Raw genomic sequence first — 20,723 nt, forward strand, 5'->3', positions numbered from 1 at the left:
TATGCATAGCCACCGTATAAGCCAAGGGGCACATAACAAATGCATGGATAACACGAATCAGATTGTCCTGCCTGATTCCACCGTGCCTGTTAACAATTCTTCGAATCAGCCCGAGCACGCTGTCTGTTTTGGAAGAAATGCGTTTCATCGCGGCTCCATTGGATTCGTTGGCCACGATGAACCTTCCGAGGACTTTGGTAATGTGCGCGCCCGGAACTGTGGAGCTTTTACTGGTGAATAAGCTAACGTGCATGTCCGTTGCTTGCTTTCAGGAATGGAGAAAGCCATCTTTGCGCCTCTTATTAAAGAGTAAGAGCTCGGACTTAACGAGCGAGCACGGTAACCTGGTAGGTAGAGATAGCACTCAGGCACATTGATGGCTTATTGTGTAGCGCTCTCTACCTGACCTTCACATTCCCCGAAGCACCAGAAGGGATTACCGTCCTCAGAGATCGCGTGGTTAGGATTGTGTTCTTTGTGCGAAGCCATTGACAGATTGGTCATACAAACATTAAAGAGCGCCGGGAAGATCGTCAGTACCTGAGGTGTCCCTTTTCACCTCAGAACAGTTGCTTGAGTCGAAAACTGGCCAATCTTTGGTCTTGCTGACTCCAAGAAAAGGAAGGAGCGCTACGCCCGCTTGCCGACGTGCAACTCAACCAAGTTCTTCAGAATAAAGGCATGTGATGCGTTCTCAAAAGCCTTTTCCAATTCTAAGCCGAGAATCACCTTGGTGTCGGTGCAAAGACGAAGTCAATGACCTGGCACTTGATCAGCATCATGGCGTCTTCAGTCGAGAGCCCTGACTGAATGCCAGTCATGTTGCTTTCCGAAGGCCACAATACATAAACGGATGGATGGATGGATTGATATGGTTGTGCCCTCTAGATCGGGCGGTGGCTAACGCCACCAAGCCGTATATTGACCCTTTTGGAAAAAGGGCGCCACTAGCGCCACGGACGTGAACTACAATCTGCCCCCATTGTGAGGGCACCGCCACATACAACGCAGGCTGTGTGTCCCAGCGACACTGAGGCGCGTTTCTTGCAGCGCACACATACACCCCTTGCGTTCCTGCAGGACGCGGACCGCGTCGGGAGGGCATGCCGATAGAGTCTCTTGCAGGCCGGATCCATGCATTGTCAGTCATAACAAGCCAAACTGCTCGTCCAACCAGGTGAAAAGTAAAAACATTGCTCATTGTGCAGCGGAAGCAGCTCAGAAAGCTTATCGGAGAGTACCAGGAGCTTGTTCAAGCTAGAAAGGGGTGCGGTTGCAGCGGATGATACGGACATCCAGCCGCCAATACAAACACCGAAGCACTAACGCATTTGACGGCTTGTTTTCTATGTCCTCATGATGGCGCTAGCTATTCCAGGCTCCTTTGCGAAGCGAAATGGACAAAAAACTTACCGTAAGGTGGCGTATTCATGAAAAAGGTGATTGATTTGTGGTGTTTAACGTCCCAAACAATTATTTGTTTTATGAGAGACGCCGTAGTAGAGAGCTTCGGAAATTTTGACCTCCTGGAGTTATTTGACGTGCACCCAAATCTGAGTACACGGGCCTACAACATTTTCGCCTCCATCGGAAATGCAGCCGCCACAGCTGGGATTTGATCCCGCGAACCGCGGTTCAGTAGCCGAGGGAGTACCTTAGCCACTAGACCACCGTGGCGGGGCTTCATGAAAAGGGTCTATACGGCACATACTCGTTTGCTGGTTTAACTGTAGCCTCCTTCATTTTGGGGATCCGCCAGGTGGCGTAGGGCGGTGAAGACGTCCTCACATCACTCTCCGCTTTATGAAACGTTTTCAGGCGGAAATTTCATTCAAGTCTACTTGAAGAGTGCGTCATCTTTTGCGTGAAGTTGCGAAGATTTGAAGGACACCAAAATCTGGGACTTGGACCAGCTTCACTAGAAATTATCAACGTTTGAAGATACGACGTGCACGAACGCAGCTTACTGTATCACCGGCTTTGGTCGGCGGCGCCGGGACGCTAAACCGGGCGCGGTGCGGCGACGGGTGTGTGTGTGTCGACTTGCTCACAACTATTCGACCGACTTTCTCCGACATTTTCTGACCGGGTTAGAAGTCAATGGTGAGTGCGATTTAACCTCCTTTTCGGACTATGCGTCTTGCGCAGAGGAAAACGGAGGTAGGCCCATTCCCCTGTTTCTACTGAGCATGCATGCATAAGGACGCCTAGAAATTCTTCGTCTACATGGACGTTGACGAAGACCCTCCCGGCGCATCTCTGGTGTCGCAGAATCAACCGAGCGACGCGAGTATCGTCTCGTCAAATGAGGAACCAAGTAACGAAGCGCGAGCGCCCAGCGCCGCGTCTCTCGATAACAAGAATGATGACGACGCGAGTCTGGCTCTTACTTGGACGGGGGACTGCTGGCACACCGTCCTTTCGAGAAGAAGAAAAAAGAACCATAAACAAAGCCAGAAAGAACCCGAGAATGGACTAGAGAAGAAAAACGAAAAGTCAGCAGGCCATCTGCTTGCCAACGCAGCACGGGACAGCCAAGTCAAGCGAGGTTTCCAGCGCAGAAAACGCCGAGGACCGATGCCCCTTCCAAAGGGAGACATAAAGGTTATCCTCAGACCGCACAAGGGATCTCACAGTGAAAAATCTATTTGGATCCGAGCTCTCTATGGCAGTGATAGAGGCCTGCCGGAACAGCTTTGGAGGAGAAAGTTTTTTGCTGCGGGTCCACCCCGGACCGAACATCATAATATTGTCCACGCCACACGAACAAGTGGCGGGCAGGCTGAGAGAGATCAACCAATTGAAAATCAGAGGATGGATTCACCCATTCAATGCGTACGTGGCCGACCCAGAAGACGCGCTGCGAGGCATTGTTCACGGACTACCGCCCGGAACCACTCAGGCCGACCTGATGGCAAACCTACGAATACGGACACAAGGGGTGGAGATAGAGAGAGCCAGAATGCTGGGCTCTTCGAAGTCAGCAATATTAACTTTTACGGGTGACGTGCTCCCCAGGTGTGTCTATTTTATGTGTGCGATCTGTTATCCATACAAGCCTACCGTACAGGTTTGCAAGATTTGTCGATCAACTGGACACCGAACCGACGTGTGCCCGACTCCGAACGCCAACGTGTGCTCCAAGTGTGGGACGAGTGATCCTACTCAAGGACATCAATATGGCCTGAACTGCGCCGTAAGCGGTGAAGAGCACGCTACAGAAGACAAATGATACAAAAAGAAACTGAAAAATGTGGCCCCCCAAAAATCACGAGTGGAGACGCCTCGAAGACAGAGTGTACCTACGCCGAGAAGGATTTCCCGCAACTTGAGCAACACCAGCAGAAACCTCCTCGTTGGTTCAGCTCAGACCGAGAGGAAGCGACGCTCCAGACGCGGCAGGCATCTAGATCCAGCTCTAGATCACGATCAAGATCAAGATCATCATCAAAGACCCCACAACAGCGGAATATTAGCAAGCCTGTGGAGGCCCCTGGCAAGCCAAACTTGAAGAAAACACCGATCAGCAGCTGGGAAACAAGCTCCGCCCATGCCAGGAAAGAAGAAGCAGTAGCAGCAACCACTGGCCTTAGTACGCAGGACGTACAAAACAACCGACCAAACAAGGCGAGCTGGGCGAGTCCAGTGCCTCCCAATGTTCCTCCAACTGATAGCTCACAGTATAGGAAAATTATAGAGGAGAACAAAAGATTAACACAAGAAATTAAATAGCTTAGAAATCAAATGGCTGCGGAGCGTAAAGAGTGTAAAATGGCCATCTCGTCAATGGAAATCAAATTAGAAAATGCAATTAAAAAAATACAAAACCCAGGGTCGATAGGCAACCCCACCAAGGGCAATAAAGAGGCGCGAGAGCGTCTAGCCCACATGAAGGATAGTGACGAAACGAGCGCGGAAACGATAGACAAAGACTCGTTCGCTACTCGATCAGAAAGCAGTGAACTAGTAAAGCAAGTGCAGACGCAGGTTCAAACAAACAGAGAAAGCATAGCTACTTTACATAAACTTTTAGGTGGTTTCATGGCGGAAATGAAAACGTTTGTCGTAGATGAACTGAAAATTCAGAGGCAGTATGTTAACGATGCTGTGCGAGGCTTGCAGAGGGCACTAAACAAACGCTCCATGTCCGCTCCAGTTATTGACAAACCATCCAAAGCGGGCCGCGACAGCATGGATACGACCATGCAGCATGGCCGAAAATATTATAAAAAGTGTAGAACATTTAGAGATTTGGCAGTAGAACTGTCGCACTTTTCACAAGCGCGCAGCAGCACTCCAAAATTACATGAACTCGGTACCAATTCAGCCAGACGTAATATGCCTGTAGGAGGTTGGGCCCAAGATGGTCAAACTGCAGGGATTTTATTATTCGCAAGATTCAAATTATCCCCGCGTAGCCTCACTGGTTAGCAAAAGCATTGCAGCAAAGGTTGAGCACATAAAAAGTCTGCGGATAAATCATCAGATAATCACCCTCCTTCCTCGAGGCAAAGTGAAAACCGTAATAATAAATATATACAGCCCTCCCAAAGAGAAGCATGAGGACATTGGTGCACTGCTTAAAATTGTCGTCGGTATTGCAGGGGCAAAAGATCGACTTGCGGTATTGGGCGACTTTAACGCACCCAGCACCACATGGGGTTATTCGAGAGATTCCCCTAAAAGAACACGTCTCACACGCCGTATCCAAACTAGGATTGAGCTTAATTACTCTACCCACAACCCCTACGAGGCTGGGTAACAGCGTAAGTCGAGACACGTTCCCAGATCTGACATTCACACGTAATGTTAACGACGCTAACTGGACAAACCTGCAAGAGAATCTCGGCAGCGATCATTACATAATCAGTATTTCCCTCTCAACTCCAAAACTACGCAGGGTCATAGGAGACGTGGTGATCACTGACTGGGAAAGATACAGACGACGTGATCCCTCACCCGACTCTGTACCGGAGTCGATTGGGGAATGTTCAGAGTACATATTCTCAGTTCACAAACAAACATCTAAACGTATCGCAAAAACAGCAGTGACTCCTGCAGTCGACAGGGACCTGCTCCACCTGTGGGAGAGCAGGCGCCGTATGCTGAAAAGGTGGAAAAACCAGCGACTCAACCGGAACCTTCTCCGCACAATCGCTGCTTTAGGAGAGGAGGCAAATCAATACGCTAACGAAATTGCAACTGAGGGATGGACCCAGTTCTGCAGTTCACAACAGGACACTCTGAGCACTGCAAAACTTGGACCATCCTAAGGAACATGCTTGACCCAGAAAAATCAAAATCGACCTCGAACAGAACACTACAACGAATAATGCATGATTTTCCGGGCACAGAGGAGGGGTTAATACAAGCACTTAAGGACAGATACATTGGAGAGAATACCGATAGTTGCAGTACTGAAATGCAGTACACTGGTGCGAAAAACGAGAGACTCGACGCCCCAATCACCACGGAAGAGGTCTTTGCGGCTGCCCAAGCAGCCAAGAGAAATTCTGCCCCTGGTTCAGACCAAATCACAAATGCAATGATAAGGCACCTCAGCGATAAAGTTATAGAGGCACTGACAAACCATTTTAATGACAACTATTGGCTCAAAGGGAAGATACCCGAGGAATGGAAAGTAGCCAAAATTATTACGATACCGAAACCCGGGAAGAAGATATGGGCACTCAGGCCCATATCTTTTACGTCATGCACGGGAAAGCTTTTCGAAAGGGTTATTCATAATCGGCTCCAAAACTTTATAGAAGACAACGGCCTTTTTTCCAGCCACTATGCTGGGTTTCCGCAATGGCCTCTCCACTCAAGACGCATTTCTCCTATTACAAGAGGAAGGTTTGAGCTATATACCTACAGGAAGAGAACATCAAATACTAGCCCTTGATTTAAAAGGAGCATTCGACAATATCTCGCATAAGGCCATCCTAACAGAATTAAACAACATGGGATGTGGGACAAACACCTACAATTACATGAAGGCATTCCTCACAGAAAGGCGGGCTTCGATAAGCGTAGTACAAGGCACGTCAGACGCTTTTGAGATACCAAACAAAGGTACCCCTCAAGGAGCCATCCTCTCTCCCCTGCTCTTTAATATCGCCATGTTAGGACTCACGCGAGCTCTGGATGGAGTTCTGCAGTTAGGATACACTCTCTATGTGGATGATATCACCCTATGGGCAACGCTTGGATCTCTAGCTAACAAATAGCAGACAATTCAAGAGGCTGCAACAGCAGTTGAAAACTTTGCGAAGGCAAGCGGGCTCAGCTGTGCTCCAGAAAAACCTGAAATTATCAGGGTACATGGAAAAAGATACAAAAGTAACGGAAGCATTGACATACACATTGAAGGTGTCAAAGTACGTGAGGTGACCGTCGCACGTATTCTGGGTTACTGGGTTCAATGTAATGGACGAGCGAATCATACAATAAACATATTAAAATCAGCCACGAAACAAATTACACGAATGATCCATAGACTAACATACCACAAACAGGGCATGAAGGAAGGAGACACAATTAGATTAGTACAGGCACTTGTACTGTGTAAGGTTACGTATAGTCTACCTTTCCACGTGTTAAACAAATCAGAAGAAGAACCCATCGAGTCTATAATTAGGGGCGCCTACAAAGTGGCCATAGGGCTACCGGTAAGCACGCCAACCCAAAAGCTTTTGGACCTCGGTATATATAATACATACCCTGAGCTAAAGACAGCGGTACTGACTGTAAAGACAGCGGTACTGACCCAAGAACATGGACGTAAAAACAAACAGAAAGCGCAGAGAGGAGAGAGTGCGATGGCTCCGAAAAACATTCAAAAACAAATCAAATGTATTGTATGTGGACGCTTCCAGGTACAATTTTAAACGGTCAGTTGCATCAGTACTTAGCAACGACAACTGCATGGTGACATGTGCATTACTGTACACGTCCTCGATCACCAAGGCGGAATGCTTTTCCATTGCCCTTGCAATCAAAGCGCAGGAAGAAAGAGGTGAGCCGCAGACAACTACCATTTCCGACTCGCAGGAAGCGTGCCGTTTCTTTTTAAGAGGCCGCCTTCCGATAAAAATAAGCAAGTTCTTAGGCGGGAGCTTGACGAACAAATACAGGGTGATCTAGTGTCCAGGACACGCTGGCCTGGATGGGAACGAAAGTGCTGACGCTTGTGCTCGAGGGCTCACAAACTGAGCAGAGCTTCGACAGCACATTCAATCCTTTGAAACACTCCAGGAGGAAGCTATCGAGGAGGATAATGACCCATCAAGAATGGCCCCTCGCGAAATTCTTGCTAACCAGCGAGGCATGCGACAAAAATACAGCGCCCCCCCCCCCTAAATCATTAGAACGGGAGGACGTGATTGACCTCAGCCGAATTCAAACAGGAGTCTTTCCCAATCTTCAAAGGTTACACAAATTTTTCCAACGCTGTATGGGCGTGCTTGTCCGTGGTGTGGCGGCTCGCCATCGCTCTGCCACATTTCGTGGGGACGCCTAAAACGACCACCAAATTTAGATACCTTTTTAGGTCAGTACAAGCTTTGTAATACTTTCGAGCAATGGGAGGCACAGCTTGCCAGGTCTGACCCAGATGTGCAGCTTGCACTTCTGCGTCACGTCAGACAGACGGCAGCAGCCAGTGGAGCCCTGGACTTGGGGCCCCACCCATCAAGCTCATGACCCCTGTCCCAAACATTTGCAAATAAAAGTTTTCCTTCCTTTTCTTCCTTCCTTCATTTTGAGTGGACCAGTGTTGTTTAGTGTTTTACTGGATTTTACAGAATTTTTGGGGCGCACGCTAGTTTATGATGATGATGTATATTTTCGGTATGGTGTGTACACAGAATGACTTGCTAAACAACTTCGGTATTTTGAAGAGTCGAAAGACTTCGATATTAACTTGTTTATTGCCCAGATAGTGAATTTCAACGCAGATACATTAACAAATGTCGTAGAAATTCACAAAATAGTGCAAAAAACGTTAGCACAATTTCGCAAAACATTATGGCTAAGTGCGCCAATGAAGCAATCGTAAGAAAAAGTTGTACTAAAACATATTATTATATTCACAGCAAATTTACACTTACTGTATGAATACCGCTCGTACTTATTCAGTTTGCTATTAGTAAGAGCAGGCAGTATACTAATACGAATAAATGGACAGCTTTGTACGCAATTATGCTGATGCTGGACCACCCAACTGTTGCATCTCCAAAATATGAAGTTTTAGGTGAAGTACTGGCAATAATATTAATCCGATGCTTTCATGTGATAGAGCTATCCCTCTCTGTATAGTATCTTTGTTGCATAATATGTTGAAAAATATCAAAGTCTAAACTCATAGAAGGCAAATAGACATTGCCAGTCTCTATTCTTCTTGATATCACGTTCGTTTCACCTTTTCAGTTGACGCACTGTGGGAAAAGTAAACGTTCGCAACTCGCTCATCTCCAGAACAAACTCTGGCTGCCATACACACTTTTTAGGGGCGAAGCTCCTTAGGGCGTGGGCTGTGCGTCCCCTGTAGCCTGTATGTAGCCACCTCTAGTTTAGTTTTTGCAGTGTTCACTAGATGGCGGTACCGTCCCCTGAATGTAGCCACCTCTAGTTTAGTTCTTGCAGTGTTCACTAGATGGCGGTACCGTCTCCTGTATGTAGCCACCTCTCGTTTAGTTCTTGTAGTGTTTACTAGATGGTGGTACTTGTAGCTGATGATGAAAAGATGCAAGATGTTATAAACTAGAAAGCGGTACTTGTAGTTGATGAAAGACGCGAGATCTTATAAAATAGGAATGATGTCACATATGGTGCGTGTCATTGGTTGAAAGCAATCGTTCGATTTAGTGCGGCGACGTACGCTAGGGGGAGCGATGTAATAAAATCGAGTGGGCAAAATGTACAGAGGATTCATGGTTTACCAGGTTTACCTCCGGAGCTTCGCCCACTCATCATCATTCACTTCGTGGATATGGCGGAATTTTTTGTTTACTTCTGTTAGTGTTCTGTTCTAACTCCTGCACCAGACCCCCTACATTGTTTTTTGGCCATCCAACTGGAACCATATGCTTGTTACAGGTGCTCGTAATGCTTATTGTTCATCGCTATCGCATGCGTCGCGATTAATCAATGTGAGTGAAGACACATTCGCATATGACGTGTCAATTTATGCGGAAATGGTATGATATATATATATATATATATATATATATATATATATATATATATATATATATATATATATATATATTGCCACGTGATCACAGAACGACCACAACGTCTGTTCACAGGAGCAGCACTGGACGTCGAGCCGAACCGAACGTTAGAGCACGAGCACACCCCAACCGTCCTCTTCTTCTTTCACACCATGGCACATACTCGCATTGGCATGGCTAAGCCTCGTTCCATGCCTGTGGCATTTACCTCCCCCCCCCCCCTTCGAAAAAAAGTACCACCTCGATGACCAATGCCGATTAAAAGTTAGTGTTCGCGTACACTCACAAAGACGCATGAAGAAGCAGTGTCAGGTGGCTCGGGGGTAGTGTGGCTTCATCCGTGACACATGAACAATGTCGGGCTGCTGGGAACATCGATCTCGCTGAGCTGTGTCTTCAAGCATGAAAAATTGAATTGCTGCACAAACTTGAAGAAAAAAACAAGAGAGACAGGAAAGAGTGCAGACTACCAACTGTTTATTTTCGTTTTTTTTGAAGCCAATATATACATGCTACGCTGCGCTTCCACGATGCGCACAAAACCAAAGACGCCGCAAACAAAGCCGACCAAATCAAATTAAAATTGACTGCCACCACAATGACAAACGTGAAAAATGGCAAAATACAAAAGTGATACCCACCACGATCTAAACTGCTTACTTCCAAGGTGTGCGCTCATCTTATATCTTTCTATATTCATTGCACCAAGCATCAACTAAAGCATGAAAAAATGAAAACATGTTCTAGAGATTTTCGTTTTAAAACCCTAAAAATAGCGCTTAGCACCAAATAAAACAATAAATTAACATTTTCATATTCACTCCAAGCAGCCCTAAATGAGAAACCAGAAGAAGCAGTACGCCGAGAGGGTCAAAAACTATACTAACATAAAATCTAACAAAACATTCCGTAGCGTCACATAAGAAAGAAAACAAGAACACTAATAAACAACACAAAGAAAGATGAATGGAAGAGAACACAATGCAAGGCGTTAGCCACAACATTACACATGACCTTGCAGGAAGACCATTTCCCTGTCCGAAAGTGAAATGGAAGGCATGCTTATGCACTTGTCATCATATTGCCTGATAAAGTACGCTTCAATTATCTCTCTTTCGGTCTTTTCACGCGCCTTAGCCATGACTGACGCACTCTCGAAACGGGGGGTGCAACCGCATGTCCTACAGTGGAAATCTAAATGACCGCCATTTGTTCCTTTTACGGCCAGACTGTGCTCACGCAAGCGTTCGTTGAGGCAACGCCCCGTCTGCCCTATGTACACCCTCCCACACGACAAAGGAATCAGATATACAACCGCAAATACACACCTAATGAACACGTTCGCATGCTTTTTTGTGCATTTTTCCTTCTTCAAGTATGAACCAACTAGTCTGCAAAAAAGTATTGTCTTCAAGCAGAATTTCGTAGTTGACATCTGTGAGGCGCCGTAGTACTCTATAGGGACCGAAGTAGCGGTGAAGTAACTTTTCCGAGTGGTCCCTTTTGCGAACGGGGATCCACAGCCAGACCAGATCACCGGGTTGGTAATTGACATGGCGATGACGGGAGTTGTACCTCTGCGAGTCGATTCGTTGTTGTTTTCGGATCCGCTTGAGTGCAAGCTGGCGGGCCGCGTCGGCGAGCCGGATAAAGTCGTTCGCATCAGTAGTAATATCGGTCGTGTCAGGCAACAGCATGGAATCAAGCATCGTAATTGCTTCTCGGCCGTGAAGCAACCGAAATGGAGTGAAACCCGTATACTCTTGATTCGCAGTGTTGTAAGCGAACGTTCCGTATGGCAAAATGGCATCCCAGTTTTTGTGATCACGGTCGACGTACATAGACAGCATGTCAGCGAACGTCTTGTTTAGTCTCTCCGTCAGACCGTTGGTTTGTGGATGGTATGCGGTTGTTTTGCGATGAGCTGTTCCACTAAGTCTCGTGACGTCTTGCATCAATTGGGCTGTAAAGGCTGTTCCACGGTCAGTGATAAGAACTGTTGGCGCTCCATGGCGGAGGACGATGTTGTTGATAAAAAAATACGCAACCTCATTGGCGGTGCCTCGTTGTAGGGCTTTCGTTTCACAGTACCTCGTTAAATAGTCAGTAGTGACTACGATCCAGCGGTTGCCATCATGTGACTTCGGGAAGGGCCCAAGCAAGTCCATGCCGATTCGTTCAAACGGTTGTGACGGGGTGCAACAGGCTGTAATAAACCAGCAGGGCGCACAGGTGGGGATTTACGGCGCTGGCAATGATTGCATGTTTTAACGTAATGCTTGACATCCTGGGTGAGCTTTGGCCAGTAGTAGCGAGTCCGAATCCGGGCAAGGGTACGTGCGAATCCTAGGTGGCCGGAGGAAGGCTCGTCGTGGCAGGCAGATAAAATGTCAGCACGTAGCCCTGGGGGAACGACGAGGAGGTACTCTGTCGCATAAGGTTCGAAGTTCTTTTTGTAGACGATGTCGTTGCGGAGACAAAATGACCCTGAACGTGCGAATGCTGATGGTGGACTCGAGCTGCGACCTTGAAGGTATTTGATAAGTTGTTGGATCTCTGAATCATTCCACTGTTGTTGGGCCAAGTCAGATTCACCGACTGCACAAAGAAAATGGCCATCGGTATCATCATTCCTCGATGTCGTCGCGATGGGTGCGCGCGAAAGGCAATCAGCATCAGTGTGCTTGCGGCCCTACTTGTAGACGACTGTAACCTCAAATTCTTGAAGGCGTAAACTCCACCTCGCGAGGCGCCCTGAGGGGTCCTTGAGATTGGCCAGCCAACAGAGGGCATGATGGTCCGTAACTACTCTGAATGGACGACCATACAGATACGGTCGGAACTTTGTGATCGCCCAAATAATAGCAAGACATTCCTTCTCCGTGGTCGAGTAGTTTCGGCAGATGACAAAATGCGGCTAGCATAGGCGATAGGACGTTCAGCGCCGTCTTGCCACTGGACGAGTACTGCACCAAGACCGATGTTGCTTGCGTCAGTGTGAAGTTCGGTGGTGGCATCTTCATCAAAGTGCCCCAGTAAGAGTTCACTCTGAAGGCACTGCTGAAGCTGGGAAAAAGCGGCTCTCTGCTCTGGACCCCACACAAAAGGAGTATCTTCCTTCGTTACACGGGTAAGGGGTTCAGCGATGTTGGCAAAGCTCTGGACAAAGCGCCTGTAGTAGGCGCAGAGACCCAAAAACCGGCGCAAATCCCGTTTGTTCGAAGGTGGAGGAAATGCAGCAACAGCCATGTTGTTTTCTGGGTCTGGTCTTATGCCATCGTGACTGATATGGTGGCCGAAGAACTTAAGTTCTTCGTAGCCGAAATGACACTTCTCCGGTTTTAGCGATAGGCCTGCGGATTGAATAGCGACGAGGACGGACTGAAGTCGTTGTAAATGCTGCTCAAGTGTTTTGGAAAAAACAACGACGTCGTCTAAATACACGAGGCAGGATTCCCACTTCAGACCGGACAGGACGGTGTCCATCATCCTTTGGAACGTTGCCGGTGCAGAGCACAATCTAAATGGTAACACTTTGAATTCGTAGAGGCCATCGGGAGTTATAAATGCTGTTTTTTCCCTGTCACGTTCATCGACCTCGATCTGCCAGTAGCCGCTGCGTAAATCCATTGAGGAAAAATATCGGACATGTCGAAGTCGATCCAGTGAGTCATCTATGCGTGGGAGAGGGTAGACGTCTCTCTTCGTCACTTTGTTGAGCTTCCGGTAATCGACGCAAAGTCGAAGAGTGCCGTCTTTCTTTTTAACAAGTACGACGGGTGACGCCCATGGACTGTTCGAGGGTTGGATGACGTCGTCCTCGAGCATCTGTTTCACTTGAAAACGTATTGCCTCTTGTTCTTTTTGCGACACGCGGTAGGCGTGCTGTCGTACAGGCCGTTCGGTAGGGTCCGTTATAATACGGTGTTTCACGGTTGGGGTCTGCTTGATTTTGGAGGTGGACGCAAAGCAATCACTATACGTACGTAAAATCATGCGTATCTGCTGTTGCTGCGCACAGGATAGCTGGCAATCCACGTCAACTTTACTGGCTATATTAGTGTTACCTTCTGCAGCAGTGGCAATCGGAGCAATAGTGGAACATTCTGCGTCATCGATGGCTTCAAAGTTCGCGATTGCTGTTCGCTTTGCCAAGTGTTGGTACTGGCCGCCGAAATTCGTGATCAGAAGCTGAGTCCTCCGATGTTTCAGTTTGACGAAAGCACGCGCGACACAAATCTGCCGAGCCAAGAGCACCGAGAGGTTAGTTTCCGCGATGCCACTACTCTTGTTGTCACAGTCGCTCTCCACCGTTACCAACATACTGGCTCGCGGTGGCAGTGCGATGGTGTCGTCAGCAATTCGAAGTGTTGTGGTCGGCGCAACTGCATCCTTTCGTAGGGCTGTATGGTCGTTAGATAACGTTATCAGCAGGTCGCGGAGGTTAATAATGGCTCCATGCTCGCGGAGAAAATCCATTCCGAGAATCAGGTTTTGGGAGCATTCGCGCAATACAACGAAGGAAACAATGTACGTCGACTCACAAATTCGGAGGCGGGCAGTGCACATTCCTAGCGGTGTCAATAGGTGACCTCCCGCAGTCCGGAAGTTGGTTCCATGTCCCCAAGGTGTCGTTACCTTTCTTAGCTGTGCAGCGAGGTCAGCGTTTATAACAGAATAATCGGCACCCGTATCTACCAGAGCGGTCAGCGGGTGGTTGTCGACAAGAACAGATTTGAGCAGAGACCTGTTTGTCGTCGATGGCACACGTCGGTGAAAGAATGTCGTCGGATGTCGGCAGCCAAATCGGGGGAGGGTCTTGTAACGGTCGATCAACAGCGGCCTCACCCCCAGAGGTAGCTGTTCTTAGTTTCCCCGGCGTGGGCTTGTAGATCTAGGCGATCTTCCTGCAAGGACGTCCGCAAAGGTTCATTGTTGGCCAGGTGACGTAGAACGCCGTGGAGATGGTGAGCGGGATTGGTGACGCGGAAGGGTTGAGGATCGTTGGCTTGCCAAGTATTCCGCGATAGCACGGGGCCGCTCACCATCTCTGGGTCGACGAGCATCCGGACGAAAGCCGGGAAGACCCATGTGCCTGTAGGCGCACTCACGGTAGATGTGACCTGGTTCACCACAGTGATAACATAGAGGCCGGTTGTCGGGAGCACGCCATACACTGGATTTCCGTGTAAGGGGTGGGTTGCCGTACTGTGGTGGTCCCGAGTAGAACGACGGTGCCGTCTGCAGGGTGGACGGACGGGACGGATAGCCAACAGCCGGTGCAGGAGTACGTAGTGCTTCCGCGTACGTTAATAGCGGAGCTTCGGCTGGACGCGGGGCCGTCATGGGTTGGAAGTGGTCCAAATTCAGGAGGTAGGCCTAGTTGTCGCCTGCTACGCCGTAGGTCAGCTGGTTCTTCCAAGTCGCGACTAGTGTCGGGACCTTGCTGGTGATTGCAGTGCATACAACACTACCCCGCACCTCCACCAGAAAATGTCACGTGATCACAGAACGACCACACAGGAGCAGCACTGGACGTCGAGCGGAGCACGACGGCCAGAGCACGAGCACACCCCAACCGTCCTCTTCTTCTTTCACACCATGGCACATACTCGCATTGGCATGGCTAAACCTCGTTCCATGCCTGTGGCAATATATATATATATATATATATATATATATATATATATATATATATATATATATATATATATATATATATATATATATATATATATATATATATATATTTATATATATATATATTTATATATATATATATGGGGGAAACAAGTGTATACTTAAGGGCTCGTTTTTCGTGTTTTTACACAATATTATTTAGATCTAATAAACTACAATGCCAAGAAAGGTATAGGGGAAGTTATTAGGCCAACTGTAATGTAATTGAGAAGAAAGAAAAGTGGGTGCAAAGATAACTTGTAGTGGGCAGGATTCCAACCTGCGACCTTTGAATAACGCGTTCGATGCTCTACCACTGAGCTACTGTGACAGCTATCCCCCAGCCACTTTATTGTGTATCTATGTCAATTTAAACGTTGCAGTGTCAGTCAGCGCCACTAGTAGCCATGGCGGCGAGTGTGACACACTCTTTATGAGCCTGTTTGGCGTCACGCAGCACGTGAACTTATTACTAACTGGCAGCTGACCAATAGTCCATCCCCCGTATACAACCTAAAGGCACCAAGTCTGCCAGTACGAGACCCTCGTTAATGAATAAGGGAAACAAGTGTATACTGAAGGGCTCGTTTTTCGTGTTTGACACAATACTATTGAGATATAACAGACAATAATGCCAAGGAAGGTATAGGGGAAGGTATTAGGAAAATTGTAATGTAAATGAGAACGAAGAAAAGTGGGTGAAAAGATAACTTACCGTGGGGAGGTTCTGATAAATGGTTTTCCATCAATCCATCCTTTAGCAACCCTAGTTACATCCCGACTAAACGGGTTTCCATCGAACTCTCAATTTAATTACGCATATCGACAGTGGCACTGTAATGTAGTTCTCCTTCTGAACGTGTTTGGTTGGTGTGTGTCCCTTCATGGCGTCCCATCAAATTTTTCTACCATTCTTAAACGAATATTCTAAAGTGTAACTTGCCCTACATTTAGCAGGGCCAGCATCCTGCTGGCGTCACTAGTATATAACTTTTACTCCGACTGTAGTAACATTGATTTATTCTAAATTACCTAGGGTGAGCTGATAGGATTTACCTTTTTCAGCGTTTTAACTTACTCACACTTATAGAAACATATCTTCCACAATTGGAATCATCTAATTGATTCAGTCATGGGGCGCAGATTTGAAATGTTCTCAAGATGTTTCTGTGTAACAGCATTTTCATGCCTGAATGAATTGGCTGGATGGCATTTTTTTCTAACGACGCCGCTAGTGGTACATGAATTTTATTTGTCCAATTCAATGCTATTTCTAGTCAGGGTTGTTCACGTTCTTCGTGTATTGTCCATTTCAGCACATTTTCATTGCTTCTCACATGTATATATATATATATATATATATATATATATATATCTATATATATATATATATATATATATATATATATATATATATATATATATATATATATATATATATATATATATATATTAGGTCAACTGCTAAATGGTACTGCGTAATAGTTTTCTTGCGATGTCATCTTTTTTTTCTAACTTATGAGGTGAATTCCCACATTTTATGACTTCTCCAATATCGTTATGATTGTTTCATAACTGCGATTTACGATATTAAAGCGCTTGTAAACTTGCGGGCTCGTTTTCAACGTTAAACACAATAACAATGAGAACATAGAGAAAACGATGTAAAAGTAGCTATATGGGATGATATTAGAAGTAACTGTATACATGTAAATGTTGAGAAATAAAAGTGTACAAAAAGATAACTTGCCACGGGCAGGGACGGAACCTCTGACCTTCGTCGAATGCTGTGCACCATTGAGATACGGCAGTTGTCATTCCTTTGTCCACTTTGTACTGTATGTGAGTGCACTTCAACGTCAATCAGCGCTGCCAGTAGCCCTTAAGGTGGCTGTTCCACACTTACCCTAGAGTTTTCATTAACATTGTAATTTATTTTGTCGTTCTGTAACACTTTACTAGAGGACTTCATGGGTATTCGACTATAGATGCATCATCTTTTTTTTTTCCTCGCAGGTTTCTTCAGGGACATGCAGGGATCCTATGACAACCTATACCGCATCATGAGTGGCCTCATGTTTCTCAACGCTTTAGTTTGGCTAGTCGTAAATCTTACAGACAGGTTCCGCAAGAAGCGAACGTGGACAACGAGAGATTCTCAACTCCAGTTGTGTGACCTTCCCACGCTCACCGGATACCAAGTGATGGATTTGACTTCGCTGATGGCTTGAGAACACTCCCACTGAACAAAATGTGTTTCTCAGCTAGCCGACTGCGAGTAACCATATTGTTTTAGCAGAGCGCGAAATTTGATAGAAATCATGGTAAATTTCACGTTCCATGTGTCTCCCTGTCGCGAAGCTTAAAAGAACACTGTTTCTGATAGGCAACCATATTGCATTTACATATTTGAATTGTTCGTGCGTTGAAGTTCTATATGTATAAGGTATTATATGGCAGCTGTTGATGTGCCAAAACCCAAGGATCACAAACTTGTGCCTGTTGATCTACATGAAGAAAATGTAGGTTTTCGGAGCAGAAAATCGTGTTTCAGCCTGTAAAGCACGACCTGTTTTTTTTGTCTACATTTGCGAGTGGGTGTACAGGTACTTGAATATTCTTGATTCCGTTGTTTGATGCTTTGTCTCAGCAAATTTTCTACCTGTATTATTTTAGCATGAACTATGGGTTACTTCTTTACGTCTCGGGTACTTTTGCTAGATTTGCTTTTGGTATGTTTGAGCGTAGTGCCTAGTGTTTTACCCTTCTTATCTTTGTCCGTGTGTCAGTGCGTGCGAAAAAAAGTTATGATGCACTCATACCAACTAGCTTATCTTGCAATATTACACCCGTTCATGGCTGGTAATATTTAGAACCACGACGGTTCTCACATCATGATGCCAAAGTTTATACTCCTGCATCGTGCAGTGAAAATGTTGAATATAAATTTTTCGTAGAGGAAAGTGTTAGGTTTCATTATGTGCAATATTTAGTGCACGGCCGTGTTTCCAGATACGCTTGACGTTGAATATAATTATTATCAACAAAATTATGCGAACAAGCTGAATCAATCACCGTTCTAACAGCTGTTTTGGTAAATAGGTCTTGCACCATCGTCATTTTCATGTGTCCCGAACGTTTCGTCTCCTACAAGTCCCCGTAGGCTCGTCGTAGATCAGTGACGGCACTGCCGTCTACTCTGTGATAACTGTTCAGACATTCATGTCCTGTCAATGTCGCTTCAGTGCTTACTTTAAGCAATGATGCACTTATTTTTTGTGTGTTCTTGACTTATTAGAGCTTGAAAAGCATTTGTCAACGCGTGATTACAGTTTGGCCACGTGCTTACGAAAATCCCGAGCGACGACGCTTAGTAATATGATTCCGACGTGGAGATGGTTCAGACGAGCCTTTAATTTTGTGTCAATGTGCATAAAGGCCTTCTGAGGTAATTATGTCTTGTACACTGATATTCGGAGTAAGTATTTAGTGTGGACTGGGCGTGTAGAGTATAAGCTCTGCTGTTAAAATCTATTTTAGCGTGTTATTTGTGAGCACTTGCCATTTTATTTTCGCACCATAATAGTACAGTTATGTTACCCGTTATAGTCATTTCAGAGAACGTTAATTCTTTCGCCATTCTGTTATCGCACGTCACAAGCATAGCGTAGATATCCAGTGTCAGCTTTCGTTTTAGCGTAGGCTGTACAGGTCGAGACAGTTGTGGTGTCAAAACGGACAAACACACAGTAATTCGAACGTTTACTCTAGCACGGCTGAGTGTACATCAGCTATGGCCATTGATAGAATATGTGACACTGCTATTCGCACAAAAACGACAGGCTCCTGCTTCCTCTAAAACATCGAAATATCACGTTGTCTGGCTGTTCGCACCTTTGTAGCTCATCCGCCGCTTAACATGTGCGTTGTTAGAACCCTTATCAACATCCCGGTTGAGCCCCGCCGCGGTGGTCTAGTGGCTAAGGTACTCGGCTGCCGACCCGCAGGTCGCGGGTTCGAATCCCGGCTGCGGCGGCTGCATTTCCGATGGAGGCGGAAATGTTGTAGGCCCGTGTGCTCAGATTTGGGTGCACGTTAAAGAACCCCAGGTGGTCAAAATTTCCGGAGCCCTCCATTACGGCGTCTCTCATAATCACATGGTGGTTTTGGGACGTTCAACCCCACATATCAATCAATCAATCAACATCCCGGTTGAAATCTACTAATCGATATATTCAGAAGTGACGACGTTGACGTTGTGAAGGTTGAGAGGTGCTATTCTGAGAACCTGATCAGGACAACCACAACTCAACACTTCATCAGAACACTCAACAGAACAATGTCTTAGGATAGAACCCTGAACAGATGTTCAAGACTGTTATAAGCAATACGTTAATCGGTGAAATAATCTTGTGCATGTTCCCCAGAGGCTAGGATATATCTAACGATTATATGCGAATTGTTTCAATCAGTGAATTATTTCCTAAGTGTGCGACTCACATTTCCGCGAAGTTTGATGATTATCTTGTGCTCTAAAACACTCGACAGTATAATATTATGGGTGCAAAGTGCTACACACTTGTTGATTTACTCCGCTGAGGAGCGTTTGTTTGTGTATGTTTGTTATTATAGCGCAATTTAGTTCTCCTGAAAAATCTGTAAACCTTTTAATTTCGAGTACCTTTGCGTTTTACTACTACATTTATGTCATATTTAACGGGTCGCTGTTACTTGAAATTGCCCCAATTTGGTTTCTATTCAGGGAAACTCGTAGAACATAGGCCTATTTTTGGTTGTGCTCTCAGCCATGCTAGTCGCTTTCTTGCCTAAAATGGAACATTTCGATGGAATACTTCTGTAGTAAGCCAAGGAAATATCCCGCTGTCGAGATTGAAAACCTCGTTTTATAAATTGTACCTGCATTGTATTTACGTGTGCTGGTTTATTCAATGTGAGTTAATATATGTGATTGTCTATGTTACCTCTAATAAAAAGTTTTAGGACCTTTTTATTCATTTTTTGCGAGAAGACGGCTTTGACATGGTGCAAGTTGTGTTTCGAGGTGTCCCTTTTCACCTAAAGTATTCAACAGGTGCTTGGATTCACAACCTTAGTTTTATTTTTTTTCTTGAAAATGCCTGTTCAATTTGTAATCATGGCTTTACTGCATTGTGAATATCAAGTAATTTACTAATTAATATTTCTTTATCTCTTGCATTAGAGCTTATACTATGCCACCTCTCAGTAGCGAGAAATTTGCAGGAAGCAATACAGGACAGTTATTAACGGCAAATAAGTATTCCAAGTAAAAGTTTAGCCCCAAAGCAGACATTATACCGTGGATTATTAGTCTTTATCTTTTACAGAGTCATTCAAATGAGTTTTCATTTGGTAAGGACAATAGTTAGTTATTGTATTGCTTTGAGCAGTCTTTGGAATCTGACACCAGTTTCGGAACCGTAGCTGAAACCTTTTCTGTGGCCCGTGAACGATGATACTCGTACTTCCGTCTGAAGGACCCTTAATCTCAACATTGAAACCTGAAAAAATGAATGACACTAAGCCGATATCAAGTTGTGTTCGAGGAAAATCTGTAGACAATCAGCAGGCTATGCCATATCTTTTCTTCGTGCGTATGTAGCATTTGGTATAGCGTTCCATATCGGGGGAATCCACATTCGTGGGATGCTTCTCCGAACTACTTGCCGTGCAACCACTTGCCGGTGCCTGATTTCTGCTCAATCTGCAAGTGTACGGTTTGTTGGCGAATGTGTACGGTTGTCGGCGAATATGTACTATGCATATTAC

The 20,723-nt window shown here is 45.8% G+C and overlaps 1 protein-coding gene across 1 annotated transcript in view; it reads left to right on the forward strand.

Moving 5' to 3' along the window:
* LOC119168640 (monocarboxylate transporter 13) overlaps positions 1 to 19,926 on the forward strand; it is a 155,512-nt gene extending 135,586 nt beyond the window's left edge. Inside the window, exon 8 of the mRNA XM_075883981.1 lies at positions 16,932 to 19,926. Coding sequence (XP_075740096.1) covers positions 16,932 to 17,146 — 215 coding nt within the window. The 3' untranslated portion in view covers positions 17,147 to 19,926. The remainder of the gene's footprint in view (positions 1 to 16,931) is intronic.
* The last annotated feature ends 797 nt before the right edge of the window (positions 19,927 to 20,723 follow it).

This window comes from Rhipicephalus microplus, unplaced genomic scaffold (genome assembly GCF_043290135.1).
Source record: "Rhipicephalus microplus isolate Deutch F79 unplaced genomic scaffold, USDA_Rmic scaffold_23, whole genome shotgun sequence".
NCBI lineage: Eukaryota > Metazoa > Arthropoda > Arachnida > Ixodida > Ixodidae > Rhipicephalus > Rhipicephalus microplus.